This window comes from Triturus cristatus, chromosome 7 (assembly GCF_964204655.1).
Source record: "Triturus cristatus chromosome 7, aTriCri1.1, whole genome shotgun sequence".
Lineage (NCBI taxonomy): Eukaryota > Metazoa > Chordata > Amphibia > Caudata > Salamandridae > Triturus > Triturus cristatus.
The window spans coordinates 694,044,746-694,067,255 of NC_140590.1; the positions used below are offsets into that span (position 1 = coordinate 694,044,746).

General features: G+C 45.1%; 1 protein-coding gene across 2 annotated transcripts in view; it reads left to right on the forward strand.

Moving 5' to 3' along the window:
- The window catches only part of COG1 (component of oligomeric golgi complex 1), a 114,363-nt gene that overhangs the window by 40,716 nt on the left and 51,137 nt on the right, over positions 1–22,510 (forward strand). For both annotated transcript variants that reach the window (XM_085617338.1, XM_085617339.1), the window contains exons 4-6: positions 3,112–3,282; positions 6,422–6,578; positions 8,735–8,945. In XM_085617338.1, coding sequence (XP_085473464.1) covers positions 3,112–3,282; positions 6,422–6,578; positions 8,735–8,945 — 539 coding nt within the window. The remainder of the gene's footprint in view (positions 1–3,111; positions 3,283–6,421; positions 6,579–8,734; positions 8,946–22,510) is intronic.

Sequence of the window (22,510 nt, forward strand, 5' to 3'; positions counted from 1 at the left end):
CTCTGCCCAGTGCTAGTTCCACAAATGTATTCTTAGTTTTTCAAAGACTTCAAAGGTCACCAGATCAACAGTCTGCTGTGCCTGGCCAAAATCCAATCAGTTTGGTAATACACCTACTCTCCTCAACATCAGGACTTCCCTAACATAAATCTGACAAGAACACCGAGTCGGCTGAAACACATATTGCTGGATAAATGGACAGCAATATCTCTCAGACACAGAAATACAAAACGGGGTATGATGAGACTCTTAGAATGAAGTCCTGCACATTTTCAGATGTGTTGCGTTTTGTAACAGGGTTACAGTGTATGTGGAATTATGAGTAGGTCGAGGCCTGCTTAGGGGTTGTCCTTCACATGTATACAAAGCTTTTTGCACAGAGGGAGAGTTTTCACGCTTGCTGTATAGAAGTGACGCTCCCATAAACCCTCATCTGGATACTTAAAGTTTTTGTCTTCATTCAGGAAACTGTGTCTAGAGTATTCCACATTTACGTAAGACACTGATTAATAGTGCAGTGAGACCTCAACAGCTGAATTCACTCCAAAATCAACCTGTTGGATTCAAATCTTGCAAGTATCCCACACAGGATATCCAGATAAAGTCTCATGAGAGACCAGGATTTATCGGACCCCAGCCCGAGACCGATCTCCTCAAAAACATATGCTAGGAAAATAGAAATCCCATTATAAACCTAAATTTACACAGTGGTGATCGATAGGACTGCTGCGTGATCACCAGAGAAAGCTGGCTGACAAAGTGTAAAAACAACAGTTGATGGACAGAATGCAGAACAATGTCATACATTCACCCCAGTACAGAGATCTGGGCCTAAATCCATCGTTTTTTTGCTCTCCATGCCATTCCGGTGTGATCCCAGCCATATGCAAATCCGTCTTGACCCTGTGCCTCATGGGAACAGTCCAGGCCAAACTGCCAAGCCAGGTCCTCCATAGTGTAGCAAAAGGAGGAGGCAGTAGGCCAGATTCGCTCCACTACAAATACTCTGCAAAAAAAATGCACTTGACCTGACAAACAGTTATGAAGAACAAGCAAACCCAAATACGTTTGGTCAGGGGCCTTGGGTAATCCATTATTTCTAAAGACAGTGGTCCCTAGACAAGGATTAATGAGAGCAAACAATAAATATAGACCCAATCAGTAATATATTTTACAGCTGTCCAGCCGGACAGGTGTTTTTAATATATAGTTGCTTAAATATACAAAATTCAGCAAGAAACAAATAAAGTGGGACACAAGCCTGTATCCAACTTAGTGGGAAGGACGTACAACATGAAACAAAATGGCTCAGGCAGAGTAAATTGTTTGTATGAGACACATTTTGGTAGGACAAACAAATTATAGTGGAGACACCATTACACATAATAAGTATTAAATAAAAAGGTGTATATGGCGTACAACATGTCGACGGCGTTACGATCCTTACAAAAGATATAGGATCGTCATCAGGACATTAACAATGGTATGCCTGTATACATTTTGACTGTAATGAATAAAACAGTAGGAGGGAATAAAGGATGAAAAAAGAAAGACATGAAAGTTAGCTGGGACAGAAAACAATTTGAAAACAATTTGAAAACAACTTGGGTGCTGGTGAGGCCAGTGTATGTCAGACCAACGTAAGAGGATCGCACGTGAGTACAATGATACCAGAGAAGTGAGCAGAACGTATAAAATTGCTAAGCAAGAGTAAAAGAATTACGCAATAACTAGCAATATTTGCTAAAAGTCATAGTCCTACGCATGCGGTGATAAAACGTGCAATACGGTAGAGAGCTTGGTGAGTGGTGAAAAACCTGCAAAACTAGCGGAGTGCCAGTAAACCGCCGGTGTTGAAAGCAAAATGGGTGTGGGATTGCGCAAGAGAAACAAGGAATAATTTAAAAAGTGTGAAAACAGTGCCAATGGGTAGAGTGCTTGAGGGCAGCGAGTGAAAGAAAATTAAAGTAATACCTAGATCCAGGTCAGAGTGACTTGGAGGAGGTTTGTTTCAGGCGAAGAACGAGAACAAGTCCAGGCCAAGTACAAGGAGAGTAAAGGATGCAGACAGCAGCGGCTTCGGTCTGTGCAGTTGGATGCTGGGTCAGAGTCGACCACATCACTTGTCATTTTTCATGTAGGTCGACTCTGACGCAGCAAATTCAAGGCCTGTGTGCACTGAAATTGGAGTCTGCAGACACGGATGCAACGGGTGGCAGATAGCTGAATGGGCACACCTGCAAGAAACCGGGAAATATGGTATAGTTATTTGAAGTAATTTCGTATAATCTGGTGCTTTATTCTGCATTGTATTTCGATGCAGTGTTTTGAGACTTAACATGTACTTGCTATAATGTTATTGTTTTAGAGAGAAATATTTAATCTATTTCCTTGGGCCGCCGCCAATGTTCAAGTGCAGAAAGTCACTGGGTGTGATGAAGAGGAAGTAGTCTACTGGTCTGATGATAGCTGTGCAAGTATTTTAAAACCAATAGCACTGTAAAGACAACTGTTTCTAGCTATCAAAGCTATTTGAATGTAATATTTATACTAAGAACACCTGAAATAGGTCAAAATAACCCCAAACCTCTGTCAATTATTTAAATGCACTACACATTTCTTAAAATGGGTATGTGTTTTTTGGGAACACAATCTAATCGTGGATGAACTCAGTCTGTCTTTATAGTGATTTCCCTTTACTGCGATATTTTCTCTAAAATCAGTTTTACAGGCTTGCATTACATAATGATGTCAATTTGTTTTTATATGAATGTATTCATATGTCTGACCACTGCCACCTCCAAACCCATGAACGGGTTTGTATGAACGGTGTTTGAACGTGTTGACCCTATTTTCTTTGAGAGTCACTTGTGCTGTTGGGATATCAACATCTATTTGACAATGTACAATATTTACAGTCCCCTGGCCAAAGAACCGAAGCCAATGATCGCAGTTTGAGGCCAGTCACTTACGTGTATTATTATGCAACACTACCTCTGGACAATCAAATTTCTCCAGCAAGATGTTTCTAAAATTAAATGTCCACCTGTTCCTATCAACAAAATATTTTGTATTCATTTACTTATGTGTGGCTTGTGTTGTCTTCTCCAGGTGCCAGTATAAAAGCGCAGGTGTGTTCTTTAGTAGAGCTGCTGGCCACGACGCTGTACCAGGCCCACGCTCTCTTTTACAGCTTGCCAGATGGCGGGATGCCTAACCCAGCCCTCACCTGCGGTCTCCTCTTCTCAACACTGGAGTCTATCACACGCCAGGACCCAGCAGGTGAGCTTGTACTTTAGCAGCATTTTTTAAATCTTTGTAACGCACCTCACTTGTACCATTTCTCCAGAGAAGTGGGCACATATGGTGGGTTTGTGGCCAGAAACCTGTTAAAGAATTTGTTTATTGAGGAGATTTCATTAGACTATGAGAACTTTTCTAAACTGAGATTTTGTTGATGTACTTTTAGCGAAGGCTGAGAGCCTCAGACAATTGAGGGAGGAGAGCGTAGCGTAGAGTACTCAACCCTGGCCTCAAAGGGAGTGCATAAATAGGCATAGTGTCTGCAACAGCACTGAAGGTGTCTCTCATCCCCAACATTTGTATGAAAGGCAGCAGCACAAAGGTCAGCACAGCTCCAATAGTGGCCTGTTCCTCAAGTGCACAGCAGGTACAGAATGGGCAGCTGAATTGTAACGTTTCCCCGCACATACAATAAAGATCAAAACGAAAGAGTTAAACGAGCATCACTGACACAATGAACCAAATCCATTTATTGAGCCAGACTTGGGGGCTGAATTAGAGTTTGGCGGACACGTACTCCAGATATCCTGTTCGCCTTATTACATGTGGGATATAATGTACTTTTAATAAGGTGGACCGGATATCAATCTAGTTTGCAACAGAGCAACCTGTATGCCAAAACAGGCCCTCAATCTGTAAATGTATCTGTTTAGGACCATCCAAAGTGTGCAGTATTTGCAGATGACCTGTTTCTATAGAAGTCACCCAAAAGGTACTTTTATTTTGCCTTCCTTTGTCATATCAATTTCTGCTAACTGGGTCCAGTAGTACTGTTATAAAACCTGGAAAACACATGCTTCATGGATAGCATTCATACATCTGTCATACATAACAGGTGCACCATGTGGACCATCATTGCTATCTTCTGTCATAAAACAGGCACAGCTGAGACAACATTTTACATACGGTCAACAGATGCAGTACAGGTAGTTGCAATGAAACCCTTCTCAGGCAGACCAAGTACAGAACAGGCAGAAGTGCACAATTTCTGTACATGCCCTAATATCAGCAAGAGCAATACAAACTCCTTGCACATGTCATCAGAATCATGTGTGCAGCATAGCACAATTACTCAACACATGTAACACGTACAGTGTTTGCTGCAGTACAACATGCGCCCCTCAAACACAGCATGCTTCTCTGCCAGCATTCACTCAACAGGCACAGTGCTGTCAACCGTATTGAAAGCTTATCACATAGTGAAGAGAATTTACATAGGAGTTGCAAGGTTTGCTAAAGCAGGATAAGTACAGCTTGATCACTCCACTCATGTTTTCTCTGTCCCATGTAGAGTTACACATGTCTTCGCTTTTGATTTCCTCCTATTTAAGGTCTTGATTTCCTAACCACTTCCCCGCTCAGCAGATGTTTAGTGACTGTCCAATATACTTCACGTCTTTTGGTTATGTAACATTCACAACAGTGATGTGTGGTGCTTTGAATTGTTAGTCTTTGTGCCTGGTATTCCTTCCGGCAGAATTAACTACATGTCTCCCTGGCTTGAGACAAAGCACCCATAGCTCAATATCAAATGGTAAATAATTTAGATTTGGGTCGGGTGTCCGCAGCAAAACTGAGGTGAATAACTGTTCAATCTCAGTCATGTTATCGAACTACTGTACACTTGGGGAATGGTTGGGCGGAGCTGCGAAACGGGTACTCTCCAGGGGCTGATGGTCATCTGCCAGGAGAGGAGATGAGACTCGACTTGAAATGCGATGTGTTGAATCAGCGAGCTGACTTTGTTAAATGTGATGCACCTGGTACTGAATTACAGGTGGGGTCGACCCAGAGCGAAATCCCTGGTGGTTGAAAGCACCAGCCCCGGCCGTGCTCACAAGTATGAGGTGGCGCTGGCATTTCTGCGTTGTGGTGCTGCCAGTTAGGAATCAAAGTATGGTAATGTTTTGCAGGGGAGTGCACAGTGACTGTAGATGAAGCTGACTGATCTGATGACATGGTTTTGGGTGGTGCGGCTACAGACGCTAGAGGGTAGCTGATTCCTGCTACATACAGTTGCCTTCTTGTAGTCATTCAAGGTCTTCCTAAGACTAGCACCCTGTTAGTCAGGTAGAGAAGAGACAGAAAGCATGGGTGGATTGCAGAAGACTGATATTTAATGCACCGAGATATATATATTATGAACACCACTGGGATTTGAATTAATCATGTGTAACAAAATATCTCCAGTTACGATTATTACCCAAAAATGGCGTGCATTTCCGAATTTTTGTGCTTTTTGTACCAAAATCCGCATTTCCCATTATTTACTGTTCAGAAGGAGACTGCATCAAAGACTGGTAGAGATGGGCATGCCTTTGATGCACCAGCGGCATGTCCATGCTGCAGCTGTCTCTAAATAGACCAGGGATGGTCAGCAGATTGTGGAAGACCAGAAACACTAGAGCGTGCAATAACATAATATTGCACCTTAGTATGAAAATAGTAAAGGGAACCTAAGACGGAGGGTGGTTTTAGTAAACACAAATAGTGTGCTTTCTCCATGAAGGAAACGTGGACCGAAGACCAGATAGGGAAGAGATGAAAAGAAAGAGCACACAGGCAGCAAACCAGGGGAAGAGCCTGGAGTGAGCCCAGCAAAGAATATTCACACAAGTATTAAACACAGTAAACAAAACTAACTGGCATTTAGTATCTTTTAAAAAAATTGCACAGGAACTGCACGTGTACCAGCAGCAAGATCCACATTCAATCTCTTCAGTGCCTCTCTGTTCTCCCATTGCATTACCATTTTCACTCTTTATTGTCCTTTCTCGTGTCTGTTCCCATCACCATGCCTGCTCCTTTCTACCTTTTCAATACTGTCCATCTGATATGCCTTTCCTACCTTGCTAAAGTGTCTTGTGCTGCACCAACACTCAACATCTAAGTAAGCCTTAAGGTTTTTTGCAAACACAGCCAGACTAATGCTCAAGGAAGTAATTGTGACAATGAGAAACCAAAAACGATCACTGGGCTAAAATTGATTGTTTACTTATGAATACATTGTCTATGAAAGAATAGCTGCACATTCATCATCTGTGTTCAAGCACAAAGCTTTTTCGTTAGGGATAGTTTCTTGAATGCTTACTCTTTTGTCTGCTTCACTTGTTTCTAGGAAAAGGGACCGCAGTCTTGAAGGATGAGATGAAGTCTGGTAGCTGGTTCAAGCATTTGCCGTTGTCAGTCATAGAATTTCAGCCAACGCTCAGGACACTGGCACATCCTATCAGCCAGGATTACCTGCAGGAGACTCTGCAGAAGTGGATCCACATGTAGGTTACCTATGCCTTTTTGGTACTATTCCTTTCCATATACTACTGCTCCACTTTCAGAATCTAGTCTCTCCCTTGTATCCTTGTTGCCTTCTTTGTGGTCTTATTTCTCTCTAATCATGATTGTCTGAGCCCATGTTGGTTTTGCCTTCATAACTGAACCTTCCGTGACTTGTGACATGGTTTCACCATCACTCTGTATTCTTTCCTGGCTAGTTCCTCTTTCTCCTACACATTGGGAGAGCGATAAGTCTCTTTGCTCCTTTACTTCCACGACCGTTCCCACTTGTTTGTCTGCCTGCTTCAGTTGTGAACGTTCCTTCTCTAATCCTGTTGCCCACTCGGAACATATTTGGCAGATTGTACATACCACTATGGAGCAGCCATTTCTCATCAGAAGTGTAGTATGAGCATATGCCTAATATCACACCAAAGGAGAGTCTGCTCTTGCCCTTTCACTGGCCATAAACCAGACATTTGTATGCTACCACTGCTCATCTGGTTAATCACAAACTTTTTTTCCATGCAGAGCGGGATGCCGCTGTATTAGCTAGGGTCCAGTCTGAACACCTAGTAACTTTCCCAAGTAACTTGAGTATTTCTTCTTTTTTCCACATCACCAGGCATACTCTTTATTGCCCGAAATGTATGTCACTTTGAGAATATCAGATAAACCAATTGGCATAGTAAGTGTCCAGTTTATTTGCCCAGTATTACACCATTTGCTCAGGTGAGGAAACCGGGCCAAGGGGTTGAGCTTTTAGTGTCATCCAGCAGATCTAATTTCCTCCATTTGTGAAGCAGTCTTTAGGTATTATATTTAAATTGGTTCAAACTTACCTTGGTCTTGTTTAAAAAAAAAAAAAAAATAGAAATGACCTGATTCTTTATTTAAATATATGGAAGGAAAACTAGTCGGGTTTCAGCGCCAGTGTCCTTAACAAACTCCCCATTAACTATTTGTTTTGTTTCAGAATTATGAAGCAGCATTGGTTAGCATATTATAGTAAGCCTTTTATACAGAAGGCATAGCTATCAATAATAATGCAATCCATTTAGAAGCGAGCGCTGATTATATGTTAAAGTTATGTTTATCCCTTCAAATATCCTCTGCAAAATTGAGGTGTTTTGAAATGGCAAATTTCAATCTAATTGAAATATGCAATATCCTGCTGCCTTTGTAATCATTTTTGTACACCACTCTCTTTCTGGAACCTGTGTTCAATTAAAAACATATATATATATTTTTTTTTTCCACACTTTGTTCACATCGTTCCCTTGCAAGACACCTATTGTAGACATTCAGTAATTTAGTTGCAGTGTAACAGGTTACACACCAAAAGTCTTTGTGCTTCTCTGGTCTAATTCTTTAATGGTGCTCTCCATTGTGTTTTTATGTTTGATTTGAAGATTCCTGTGAAATCAGGCTATGTACCTGCTAGTGTTCAAAGTGAATCAAACATGTAAAATTTCCACAGAACCTTTTTTTGTTTGTTTAAAGAATCTGGTGGTTAATATCAAATTGAAACTGTGGAAAAGACCTACATTTTTATAAGAAAATGTGCCTTTGAATGTTGCTGATTTTGTATAGAATAAATAAGTATTGATAATCCAGTTATGCGTGCTTTCTTAAGTACGCCCACATTAAAAATCAAGACCGATTGAGAACCACAGGTCTTTATAAATGATAGTTTTCCAACCCTTAAAGGATCTGCATTGCAATGTATACAGTAAAAATTTCACAGTATTGATCTAGCATTAATATAAGTATACAGATTAAAAGTTCTGAAAATAAGAAGTGATGAGATATATTTAGGAATTGAGATGTATGAAGAGTTGAGTTGATACAACCGAGCTAGCAACCTGGGACTTAAAGTTTGTAATTGGATTTTTCCAGCAGGTTTTTAAATCCCCCGAGTTATCTTCCATCTCTGACGTTTTTCTTACATCTGATTAAATCAAACCTTACTGAGAACAATGTTTTTGTCCCCACTTTTGCCAATCCATTTGAGCAGAAGTAGTTTTTGGGAGTTTTATAATGGACACATGAATGGTTTCATATTAAGTTAGCTTTTCTTTTGAGGTCTTTTTGAATATCTGGAAGTTGGGGCAAGGCTACAGATTTTAACTAAAAATGTGTTGCCCTTTCTTTGTAGGTGCAATGAAGATATAAAAGCTGGCATTACAACCCTTCTAGTGTATGTCAACAGCCTGAAGGGCTTAGCAGGCATCCGAGATGCTGTGTGGGAACTGCTCACCATTGAATCTATGAGCCAGAACTGGGAAATTGTGTGCCGGCGACTCCTGGATCGACCAATGCTGTTTTGGGAAGACCTGCTTCAGCAGCTGTTTTTGGACCGGTTACAGGTGAAAGCATAGTTATGATATCAATAAAAAAGATTTCACATGATAATGATATAGGTAGCTGCTTATTCAGTATAACCACAGAATTACTTCACTTTTCTCTAGGATATACACTCAATTTATTTTTGCATACGCTACTTATTTTTAATAAGTAATAGCCTACATCAATGATTGCCATTGCTTTTATATACTAAAGTGTCGCATCACTCACCAGTAATTGTTATCATATGCACAGTTACCCCATAATATGGCAGACATACGCTTCATGTAATTAACTACCACAAACCATTCAGTGCCACGAGGATGCGTCTCACGATTCCCGCTTATTCCGCCAATGCCGTGATGTACTCCAGGGATTTCCCATTTGCCAATCAACTCCATCTGCAAATTAGTGCCATGATATGTATCAGACCTCTGACTTACAACTTTGAGAGCCATAGTGTACTCCAGGGATCTCCTTTTAACTATTCTATGGATAGAATGTGCCAGCGTTAGTCTGAAATGCTGTTTAAAGCTGTGATGTGCTCCAGGTATTCAATGGCCATAATGTGCTACAGATAGTTTTCCCTATTCCAGTTAATGGCAAGATATACCCCAGGTGCACGTCATATGCCAACTGACCTCTTGGTGGACTCCAGTTACTGTGTTGTGCTAGTTAGTTCCCCAGGTGCTCAGGTATTCTCCTGCAAACCTAACAGCACAGTGTAACCCACACATGCTAGTTATTGAAACATGTTGCACAATCCATAAATTAATGTATTTAGATCCACAGCCGCACATGCTCTCAGCAGCATAAACACGTATCAGAACCTTTCACCGGCACAGATATAACAAGCATTTACAATGCAATGGTCTCGGCAATATTATAGGTAGAGCTACTGGTATTGCTCATTATTTTTTTATTATTTTTGTATCCCTAAATAAATGTCATTGTCATTTCTATTGGCATTAGCTTTTTTTTGCATATGTGATGCCTATTGCATTAGCAGAGAGAGAGTGAGGTAGTGAGATAGAGAGAGAGAGTGAGGTATTGAAATAGAGAGTGAGGTAGTGAGAGAGTGAGGTAGTGAAAGAGTGAGGTAGTGAGGGAGAGGGATGTTGTGAGGTAGTGATATATAAGCATAGAGTGATGTTGTGATGTAGTGAGATAGAGAGAGAGATAGTGAAAGAGAGTGAAAGTGAGTTAGTGAGATAGAAAGAGTGAGGTAGTGAGATAGAGAGTGATTGAGGTAGTGAGATAGAGAGTGAGTGAAGTTGTGAGGTTGTGAGCTAGAGAGTGAGGTAGTGATGTTTTGAGAGAGAGAAGTTGTGAGGTAGTGAGATAGAGTGGAGTAGTGAGGTAGAGAGAGTTATGTAGTGAGAAAGAGTGAGGTAGTGAAACAGTGATGTAGAGAGGGATGTTGTGAGGAAGTGAGATGGTCGGTGGTTGAGATAAGTAATGACTGGCTGATACTGGCCTTCATTCTTGAGGGGTCCGTTGGTGGCTGGATTGTAGCCCACATAGGGAGCTGTGATGTAACAGGGCTTCAGAGACAGGTTTTGAAAGTAAAGTAGTGTCACTTCTCGTGAATATATCATGACGTTCACGGGACACAACTGACTCATCTCATAAAATAGTTAACTATGGTAGGATATTGTTAGCATGGTCTTTAAGGCTTCCGTACTTGAATTGGGACACCTACAGGAACTTCTCTGCACAATGAAGTAGTACTGGCGGTTCTCAAAAGGACTCCTGTGTGTCAGATGAGAGGGACTGGCCTGTATCAGCTGTAATCGAACACTTTCTGTCGGACAGTGTACGCACGCCTATGGATCATTTGAATACTTTTCATGGGACAGCCGCTGCAATTCTCAGTTTTTTTCTAATAGTTTTAAGGGACTGTGCAGATTTTTATCAGCAGGTATCAAATGAACTCTACAGTGGTGGCGCTTCTTTACAGGATTCCTGTTGTGTGATGGCACTGGCACTTATCAAATGAAATCATGGCCCATCTCAAAAGTATTCTGTTACTTTTAAAGTGACATCACTGCCACACTACTCGGCGCTGGCACTTCTCAGCAAAATCCAAACACTTTTCATGGGACAGCCGTACCACACTGCTAAACATGACACTACTCAGCAAGATTCTAGCACTTATAATGGGACAGTAGTATCATGCTGCTCAGCAGTGACACTTCTTAGCAAGATTCTAACCCTTTTAATGGGCCAGCAGTAACACACTGCTCAGCATGGCATTTCTCGGCAAGATTCTAACACATTCGATGGGCCAACAGTATCACACTGCTCAGCACTGGCACTTCTCAGCAAGATTCTAACACTTTTAATGGGAATTCAGTATCACACTGCTCTGCACTTGCACTTCTCAGCAGCAGTTTAACACTTTTCATGGGCCAGCAGTACCACACTGCTCAGCACTGGCAATTCTCAGCAAGATTCTAATTATTTTAAAGTGACAAGAATCGATACTCTCCACAGGATTATAATGTTTTCAGTGAGCGGTTCTTGTCATGATTTCTTGCAAAAATCCGATCTGAATGAGCCATGTGCTTTTATAACGCGTGGAACACCTGCGCATGCGCAGTGGGACACATTCGTCGCCTCACATCCCTTAGCAGTATGAAAACCAGAGCCTGGGAAGGTGAACTCCCTCTGAACACACACGGAACCTCCAGGCCAATCTGCCATTCGGATCCTTCCACCCTACGCAGAGGCGCAACTAGATCCAAATTTCGGGGGGGGGGGGGGGGGCTAAGCAAAAATTTCGGGGGGGGGGGGCTGAATCTAGGCAGAGTGGAGCTGCAGGGGCTCTTAGAAGGGGTGAAACGACAGCAAGGCCTCATTAACATGCAAATGGTCTTTTTAAAGACCTGTGAAGTGCTCGGGCGCGGCTGTGTTTGTGCCCGGGAAGATGTCTCATCCCGGGCTGCCACACACGACGGGAAAGGAGGGGGGGGGCTGAAGCCCTTTGATTCCAAAGGGTGTTGCACGCCTGGTAGAGAGGGACCCTCACCTCCCTTCCTACGGAGGCGCCTCTGCTAACCTGGGAAGGCCAGCTCCTTCCAAGCACCCGCCGTGCCCTGCACGGGTCTGCAATGCTAGGACGAGACATCCCACGGGAACACTGGGGGAACGCACTGCTGAGGCATGCCCGAGGAGGGTCGGTGGAGCCACATGTCAGGCGTGACCCCTCCCCAGACCAGCAGGCCTGTAAGTCATTCTCTCAAACTGGCCTCGCGTCCCTCCGTAACTCTGAGGTGAGGGACAGTCTCCACACCTCGGGCTCCGTTACCCTCAAAGCAAGCAAACAACAAAACACTGAAGAGGCCAGAACAAATGAACAACACGCGACCGCGTTTGTTTAACTCTTGAGTGCTCGCTCCTAGGCTTCTGTGAAATGGCAGCTTTTCCCTCAGTCGAAAGCCACTAAAAACTCAATATCCCAGAATCCCTTCCAGCTGTTCCTATCGCATCCCTCCCAGATTTGCTCAGAGTAACTCACTAGACGAGTCGAGCACTTCAGAAAGTTTCAGTGCTTTGTAAATACCGGTGCAGCTATCAGCTAACAAACCGCCTCCTGTGGAGGCGCCGAGGATACCTTGGTTTTATGCATCGTTTGAAGAAAGAATCCCCCAGCAAAATGGGGGTGAAGCCAGCATCCGGTCAAATGCAGATGGAGCAAAGGGGGGCAGGGCTCGCTCCCTCCCGTCTCCGGCAGTGATGGCGGACTCGTGTTTGAGGGATGTAGCGCTGCGAGTGTCGGTCAGACGAAAAAAATGGCGGATGGAAGCTTCGAAACCTTTTTGGATTCAGGGGCGTGTTCCTGCTGTTCTAAAAGGGCGTGGCTAAAAAGTAGAAAGAACAGCAAGGAACAGGCCCCCAAATCTGAAAAAGACGGAGCCTATTTGGAGGGGCGGCTCTCTCCTCCAATGGCTGGCCTCCGTTTAGGAAGCCAGCCAATGGAGGAGAGGCAAAAAGAGAGGCGGGCTAAGGAGCCACTCTAGGAAACATTAAATCTCCGACTTCCGGTTCTGCCTTCGGCAGACCGGTAGTCCTCGACCTAATAAACGGATTACACAAACAGGCAGGCTAAGTTAACATTGCAATGTCATTTATCCTGGGCACTGCCATCAAGCTATTCCTACACGCCTCGCTGCCACGATCACCCTGTGCAATTCGCTCCCGGACTCACTGCAACCAGTGGAATACCGTGGTGGGTGGCAAACTGCATAATGCGCAGGAAGAGTCTCTTCGACAAAGAGAGCAGCATATCATCCGCAGAAACAAACCAGGGGGCCAATCATGCTGTATGTTTTTATTTTTATAGCACAAACTCGACCCGAAGGTATCGGCGCACTTTACATGAGCCCCAGCTGCACTGCATTACAGACGGGCACATTTATTGTTAGGCAAGGAGAGATTTAAGTGACTTGAAATCACTTAAATCTCACCTTGCTGATTTGACCAGAATTGCAGGATGTTGAGCCTCCCGCCGAGACTTGAACCCTTGTACCCCAGCTTCAAGGTCGGCCGCTCTAGTCATTACACCACATCCTCTCCGGATGGCTGCATAATAAAGCAGCCAAGTCATGCAGTGTTTGCCAATGCCAACACTCAATGTTCAACCAGAGACCACAACAAAAACAGTTAAATAAAAAACAATAAATATATTAACTAGTCTGTCTGGCCCTAGATTAATTAATGTGTTAATTGCAATTTATTTAACCTCCTTTTTTTTTTTTAACGCACTGCCCCTCAACTCCAAGTGCTTCTACCTTGAGGCCAGGCTCGGCCATGCGATGTGAGAGTGAGCATGCAGAGTTTAGTTGACGACTCTGACAGTGAGGTTAGAACTTCGAACAATGCCATATTAGTGGTGTGCAGTGTTCTGACAGCCCTTTGTACATGACATTTATGCAGCTATTAGCCCATTCAGTCTCTACAGCAGTCGTGGGAGGCATGACGGGTGGGTGGGGGGCATCGCATGAGGGGGTTGCGCGTGGTAGGTGGAGGCGGGAGGGGTTAAAAATAAAAATTAACTTACCTTCCCCTGGGTCCCGCAGCTTTCCTCAGACAGGAAGTTGACACCCAGGCAGCCTCCCTCCCCTCCACCATTCACAACGCTGCAATAGCAGCCTTGTGGTTGGTGCGGTGCAGGCGCACAGCGCCCCAGACGAAAGCCTAATCGGAGGCCCTTTTCTCTATGTAGGCTGCATGCAGCCTACATAGAGAAAAGGGAGAGAGCACATGACTGCTTTGGTTGGCCCCAGGCCGACCAAAGCAGTCGGGGCCCACAACATTGGGCAAGCACTCCAACGCCCCCCCCCCTCCCCTCCCCTCCCCCACCCTCGAGCATGACTGACACAACCTGGAGCTTGGGCTTTCTCGTAGTGCGAGAAGCAGAAACATAGAATGGTAATTTATGTTTCTGCTTCTCGCACTACGAGAAAGCAGTGGGGCGACACCCCCACGAGTGTATGGCGATACAACGCCTGGTGTCACCACGTGGTAGGTAACAACGCATTGTTACCGCAAGTCCTTTCTACGACTTGCGCTAGATGGCGCGCTGGACTTAGGAATAGTATAAATTACTATTCCTACTCCAGTTAGGGCAACAGCAGTGAATGTGTTGGATTTGAAATCCAACACATTCCATGGTGTTGCACACCACCTAGCGCAAGTCGTAGAAACGACTTGCGTTGTAAAGCCATGCGTGGTAACCAAGCGATCGTTGTAACGACTGCATCGTAACAACAGCGTTGTAACTGCTGTTCCCCCACGCCCCTATCGAGGAGCTGCCACTGGTTTCTTAGTCGTTTTTATGATGAACATGTGCACTGGTTTGGTCTAGGAAACTCTTAATGACAATATATGAGCCCACACACTGTGAAAGATATTTTCAGATTGTTTTGGTTAGGAAGCATTTGTGGATTTGGGAATACATAAGCTGTCGGTGACATGGAGTATTCCGTGCTTGCTGCTGGAATGCAAGATTTCTTTCAAGTTTTAGTTCCTCTTTACCAATTTGCTTTACACCTTTTCAACTATGGTATGCAGAAAATGACACATTTTGTCATAAACATATGTCATGCTGTCCATAATGACATCCTAGCATGTCTGCGCCAACACTAGAAACCATGGCATTGTAAAAGACATTTCATCCTTACTGTCCTCAATCATAGTCACCTCAACTTCATCAACATTTATCTGCCCAGTTGAACCATCACACTGTGCCATACTACTGTTACCTAGTACTCCAGAAAGCTCATCACAACTTGAATTGTGAATTGTACCACACACATCACAAGATTCTACTCTACTTTTTCCTCTTTACACTTAGCTTCCTGTAACAACGATGCTCTTCTATTAAAAGAAGAGATGCACACATTGCCAAAGTGACCAATCTTTCCACACTAAAACCTTCTGTACCCATAGCAGGACGATTCATAAACTGTGACAAGTGATTTAAAAAAAAAAAATGTTTTCCCCTCAACAATTACGCCCCGTCTTCATATTATATGACTAGTGTGCATAAGTGTTATTTTGTTTGATCAATTTTCCTTTGTTAGCACTATACTTCATTGACACTGCGGCTATCTCTGAAACAACTGTATCCACACTGATAGATTTAAAGGAGCCAATAGAACGATCAACCCTTTTAGCTTAGTCAGTTGCTTCTAGTGAGGAAGGATTACGATAACGTGAAAAGCTGCTCCTGAATTATTTTTATTGGAGCAACGAATACTCAACTAATCACTTATATACATATACACCTCTACCCCAAACTCACAATCCGCAGGCAAAACACTCAATGCAGATACAACAGTCTACAGATTAATTCATATGTTGTTGTCTAGTGTAAAAGTTAAATCTGTGATTCCTCTTTAAACCTCTTTGATAGCTGATCCAAAGCTTCTGTAGGCTGTAAGGGAGATAAATGCTCAAAAATCTCTTCCACGCCACATAAATTCAAAAGCAGCTCAAATGAGTCGCATTTCTAAATGTCTAAGCCATTTCTTCCAATTCATGTTTGGCTGATTTGGTCCCATAAAAAAGGAAGCTGGTGGAGTGCCACACATAACATTCATGGCAACAGAATAATATTTATGCACTTGCCTTAATCATGATGCTGCACAGTGACCACTTGAACTCCTTTGTGAGTTGTTCTAAAATAAAAGCAAGGTTCATAAATTGACCATACCATGTACATGTTTCACCAAATATACTCTTCACACAAATGACTTATGACTGAAAACCAGCAGCATCTACAAAAATGGCTCTACGCAATTAGTCGATTAAAACGGAAATACATTTTTCATATATGGTTGAATGCTAAAAACGTATGCGCCGTATGCCTTCACAAGAACTTGCTTAGTAGCGCAATGTAGCAGAAGGGCAGTCTTCAAAATGGGGCATGCAATGGACGTATGCGCTGAATAGCTCACCATCTCCAATGGCTCCAGTGTGTAGCAACCGCTTTCGTAGTTGTGTGATAAATCAAAAGGCAAATCTGCAAAAGGCAGTTAAGTCGGATGGCTCACTGTCTTAAGTGGCTCCAACACTGTCCTGGCAGCGGTAGCTTGTCATACGGCCAGTATGACGTGGCAGGAGGCAGCTCCCTGCGGCCCCACATAGTTCAAATATATTTTCTTAAGCACATGATACGCAGAATCCAGAATCCTGGTGGAGAGTAGGACGTATTCACAGTTCCTTGTTTCTGTTATTTACACTTCACCTCATCCCAGGCTTCACTCCACACTCTAACAGCGACCAGGAAGAGTATAGTGTACCACCAGAGATAAAGGTGGCAGTGGTTGCTCACTTCACTAACTTATCGCCAAATTGTAGTGAGTGAACACTGCACCACATTGAAGTAAAAAATTACTTTATTAGGCGCACCCACACACTGCATAAACTGTCCAACAGTATGTGGACAACAGCTTCAGAATATGGAACCGACTCAAACTACAACAGTTAATGAACCACTCAATAGAGAATTATTCGTACAGAACATTCTAAAGGGTAATACTGTACAAGCATATTCCATTTTTTAGAAAGTTTAAAGATTACGTTTGCAGTTTCTATACATTAACAGGTTACTACACTGTCTTAAAGAAAAAGATTAACTGAATTTCTGATTGTGTGAGAAAGATTGTCAACAATTGCTCCAGATGTGGGAGACATTGCTACGAACAGTCCATTTATCAGCCATGCTCTTGCCATTATCTCTAGCACTTTACTAACTTATTTCCAGGTTATTTCAGAGAAGACTTCTGTAACATCTTTAAAGAAGGATGGGTCATGTCAGGAGAGGTAAGAAGCTTGGTCAATGTCATGTCCCTTCGTCTATTTTGGAAAAAGAAGGAGAGACACCACTACTGGAAGGTGTCCTCACCTCAAGCAAAAACTGCAAATTTCTGTAGTTTCCCGGCACCTAATATAGCTCCCCTGCGGCTCCCGCATCCCGGGACGCATGCCGGCGGTCCCCGAGCAAAGCCCGGGCCAAGGGGTTGCCTGTCCGCACCTGGAGGAGGGTGGGGTGGGCCACCTCTCTTTCGCCTGACCCCAGCTTAAGGTACTGTGCCCCCCATCCCTGAAGCTGTCCCTGCACTGCCTGTTGTCCCTGCGCCCCCCCCCCCTGCTCTCGTTCTACACTGCCTGCTGTTTCTGCTCCTGCACTGTACCCAGCACCACTAGGACCACTAATGGAGGCCGCCGCCGGTTGGACAATGCCCACTGCCAGGACCCTTGGACCTCCCGCCACCCAAAGGTACACTGCCAAGGAAATTCTGGACGCTGAAAAACAGCTGTGTCTCCTCCTCCCAACTATCCACCAAAGGGCCCTTTACCTGCTGACACTGCTACATCTACTTCAACACAACCTATGAAAGATCCCGCACCACTCCTGCCCCCAAGATCGCGCCACAACCGCTCCACTGTATCCTGCTCAAAGCCCGCTCCCTTGACATGCCACGGAACTCTAGGACACTATCACCACCCTCCCCACGGACGTTGCCTTCATCAACAAAACGTGGCTTAACCCCTCTTCGGACCTCTGCATCACCACCGCCACTCTCGAAGGCTACAAAATGATACCCAGAGAGCGCACTAACAAACAGGGCGGAGGTATCGCAGTCATCTTCAAGGAATCCATCAGATGCACCATCACCAATGACAACCCCACACCTCTCATGGAACACCCCAACTTCCTACTATAAACTGACGCAATGACCACGATAAGAGGCACCCTTGCCTTCAGACCCCCGGGATCCCAAGCCACATTCTGCGATGCCATCCTCAAACTCATGGCCCCCTCTAGCAGTCAACTCCCACCACTATGTCCTACTCTACTTCCACATCGACAACCTTAACAATAGCAACTCCACCACCCTCCTGGAGAACCTGAACAACGTTGGCCTAATCCAACTGGTTACTGAACCCACACACAAATCCGGACACACCTCGACCCCATTTTCACCTCCAGCAACCGAATCACATTCAGACACACCACAGAATGTACCTGGGCTGACCACACCATCGTACTTTTCACCATCACCAATTCCCAGCAACCATCGGCAGGCTTCAGACTGCCGCCCCCCCCCCCACACACACACAGAACCACAGCTGGAGCAAGGTAACGGAAAATCATTGGTCACAGGCCCACCACACCACCCAACCCGAGGCATCAACAGACCTCGACCAAGTAATTCATAACCTAGCCGGCTGGATCACCAACATTGCTGACAGCTGCTGCCACTCAAACCTACAAAATCCAACAAAACCTCCAGACATGCCAGTTGGTACACCCCAGATCTCAGGACTACCAAGCGAAACTGTCACCAACTGGAGAAAAAGTGGCATGCCACCAAGAACATGTTTGAGAGAGCAGTTTACAAAAACAGCCCTCAGCAAATATCACCAGCACATCAAGAAAGCAGCCATCACCTCCCGCATCAACTCCGCAGCCAACCACCCAAAGGAACTCTTCAAAATAGTCAAAGAATTCTCCAACCCAACAGCCATAGAGAACACCGTCTACTCCTCCCAAGAACTCTGTGACACCCTCTCAGACTACTTCCACAGCAAGATCACCAACATCTACAACAATTTAAACCTCCAATCCGCCACCCTCGACCCCGCCCCCCCAACAACCTCTACCAGCCAGCCAACATCAGCCAAACTATTGCCACCTGATCTCCGCTCACCATCCTGACCTCCTCAGCCATCATATCTTCCATCTACTCCGAAGTGCCCACCGAACCCCCACCCCACCACCTTTACAACCTTGTAACGAAGCCAATCAGCACGCAGCTCACCAGCATCCTAAACACCTCCAGCTCCACAGCAACTTTCCTGGACAGGTGGGAACACACAGACATCAGACTCCACCTAAAGAAAGCCTCCACCGACTCCAGCAATCTCAAAAGTTATCGCCCGATCTCCCTGCTACACCTACTTGGCCAAAGTACTCGAGAAAGCCATCACCTGGCAGCCATCCGAAATCCTGGAACAAAACCACCTACTGGACGCTTCACAATCATGATTCTGTGAACCGCACCACTGAGATGCACTGATTGCCACCACAGAAAACATCAGAACACTCCTCAATCACAGAGAAACTGTGGCCGTAATCCTCCTCGACCTCCCTGAGGTGTTCTACACCATCTCCCACAACAGCCTCCTCAACAGACTCTGTAACATAGGCATACAGCAAGCCGCCCTCAAGTGGATCGCCTCCTTCCTTACAGGACGCACACAGAGCATCTGACTGCCTGCCTTCACCTCCGCCCCCAAAGACATTGTATGCGGTGTACCACAAGCATCATCCCTCATCCCCACCATGTTCAACATCTACATAACCCCTCTCGCAGATGTCAGATCCCACTGACTCAAAATAATCTCCTCTTACACAGATGACACTCAACTGATCCTCTCGCTCACCGAGGGCCCCTCCAATGCCAAATCCAACTTCTGCAACACCATTACCAATGTAGCCAAAGGGATGCGAGACGAACTGCCTCCAACTTAACTCCAACAAAACTGAAGTACTGATTTTTGGGAAGAACACCTCCGCATGGGACCACAGCTCGTGGCCTGCAGAACTCTGACCTTTATCCACACTGACTGACCATGTTATGTTATGTTATATGAACTTGTAACATGCACAGATACTCCAAGGAGTGTCCCGGTGTGAACCTGAAAAGGCATCCTAGTCAGAAGGCAGAGCTAGAAGAGAGAGGTTTTCAACTTTTTCATAATAATCGCAGAATCTTTGACGCCGCGCAAAGCCAATGGCAATGCATTCCATGCCAGCGCAGCTATCCGGGCAAAGAGCTCCCGCCAAGCCTTTGGTGGTTGAACCGAGGGGTCTGTGCCAAAAGTTGGGAGGAGGAACGCAACTGTCTCACCGGAATGTAAAAAGCAAACCTCTTCTGCAAGTAGATGGGTCCCAGACCATGGAGAGCTCTGTGGGCAATAGATAAAATGTTAAATTTTATTTGAGCCTCCGTCGGGAGTCAGTGCAGAGATCGCAAATGAGAGCGCACTCTGCACCTGCTGGAAAGGCCAAGCAGGAGTCTGGCAGACGAGTTTTGTATCACCTGCAGTTTGTTCAAGAGGTAACCCGGGATGCCAGCATACAGTGCGTTGGCGTAATCTAGACGGGAAAGAATCAGAGCGCGATCAACAGTTTCCTTTGCAGATTTTGGAAGGAGAGGAAGAAACTTCCTCCGTTTTCAGGATGCTAAAATGGGTACCAGCCAGCTTCTTGACCTGAGATGAGAAATTCAAGTTCTCATTGAACCAAACCCCCAGATTCTTGACCGAGTCTCCCTTTGAACTAGGTAAGGGGAAACCTGGGGGCCACAGCTTCTCTCTGAAGTTGGCAGGAAATGTTCTGTACAAGAGGATCTCAGATTTCTCCTCATTGCACTTAAACTGTGCCTGAGCAAGCCAGTGAACGACAGAAGACAAACGGTGTTGGGCAGAGAGGACTGAGTCATCGTCTCGTCCCCAAGAGAACAGAAGCTGGGTGTCGTCAGCATAGGCCATCACCTTAGCCCCTAATGCCTCCGCTAAATAAACCAGTCGGGTGACATGGATGTTAAAAAGAAGGGGACTACGGGATGACCCCTGCGGGACACCCGTGGCCACTGGTTTGGGAGCAGAGGCACAAGGTGGAAGCAAGACCTGCTGCGAACGACCCTCCAAGAAGGACCTAATCCTACCCCAGATGGACCCGAAAACACCAATCTCCGAGAGGCGATCAAGAAGCAAGGAATGGGGCACCGTATCGAATGCCGCTGAGAGGTCCAGCATAACCAATGCTGCCCTCCCGCCGGCATCCAGACACTCGCGGAGCACTTCTGACACCTCCAGTAATGCCGACTTTGTGCTATACGAAACCAGATTGAGCCGGGTGGAGCAAACCCGAGGCCTCGACGTACTCGGTGAGTTGATTTGTGACCACCTTTTCACAAACCTTGGCCAGACTCTGCAAAAGCGAGATAGGGCGGTAGTTTCCAGGAGTCAATGGGTCCAGGGACGGTTTCTTAAGGAGGGTAAGGATCTTTGCCTGCTTCCAGGACGCCGGGACAAGAGCATCCCGCAAAGACATGTTAATGATCTGATTAACTTCAGGATTGATAATGTCCGTGACGGTGGCAAAAAGTCTGGCCTCACACGGATCAATTGGAGAACCCGATTTCAAAGCCTTAAGAATTTTAAGGGTGCTGGACCAATCGGCTGGGAGGAAAGGATAACAGAGTGTGAGTAGGGCCAACTAATGGCCGGACAGATGGATAAGCCGTGGGCGCCGGGGCACAGGAGGAGAAAGTAGCTTGGATGGTGCAAATTTTATCCAGAAAAAAACTTAGCAAGAGTATTGCACCAGGATTCCAAAACGGGAGCAGAGCGCGCCAAAGCACTGGGGGACCTAAAACTTTGCACAATGGAAAAAAAATATTTTGAGTTATTGCTAGCCTAGTCAATACGCGATGTAAAGTATCGGCTTTTAGCTGCCGCAATGGCGGCATAATAGCTTTTTTGTTTAGTTCTAAGTGTGTGGGCAATAGCAGCTAGAACGCCATGCCCTCTCTAATACCTTGCACTCGTGTTTCAGAGATTTAAGCTCAGGTAGGAACCAAGGTTTAGAAGGGGATTCCCTCGCAAGCTTAGGCAAGCGCGGTGAGGATAGTGAAGACACCAAATCATCCATTTGGTAAACCCAGTCACACTCCCTTCAAGGTCTTGCTGAAGGGAGGGCCTAGAGGCAGCCAAGGAGCTATTAAATCGAAGAGGATTCATTTTGCCGAATGTCGGAGGGCGATGGTAGCAGGTCAGCTGAAGAGAGTCAAGAAAGTCAACAGAGTCTCTAGCCTCTTGTTGATCGAGGTGGAGGTTCACATCTCCCAGAACCATGTAGTGGGAGAAACGCAGTGCTCGCTCAGCTACAGCATCCCCACAAGATTTTAAAAAGGCACTAGCCGGACGGGGGGGGCGTTAGATGAGGGAGCCACCTAATGTGAAATGATCAGAAAAATGGATACTAAAATCCAAAACCTCACACTCG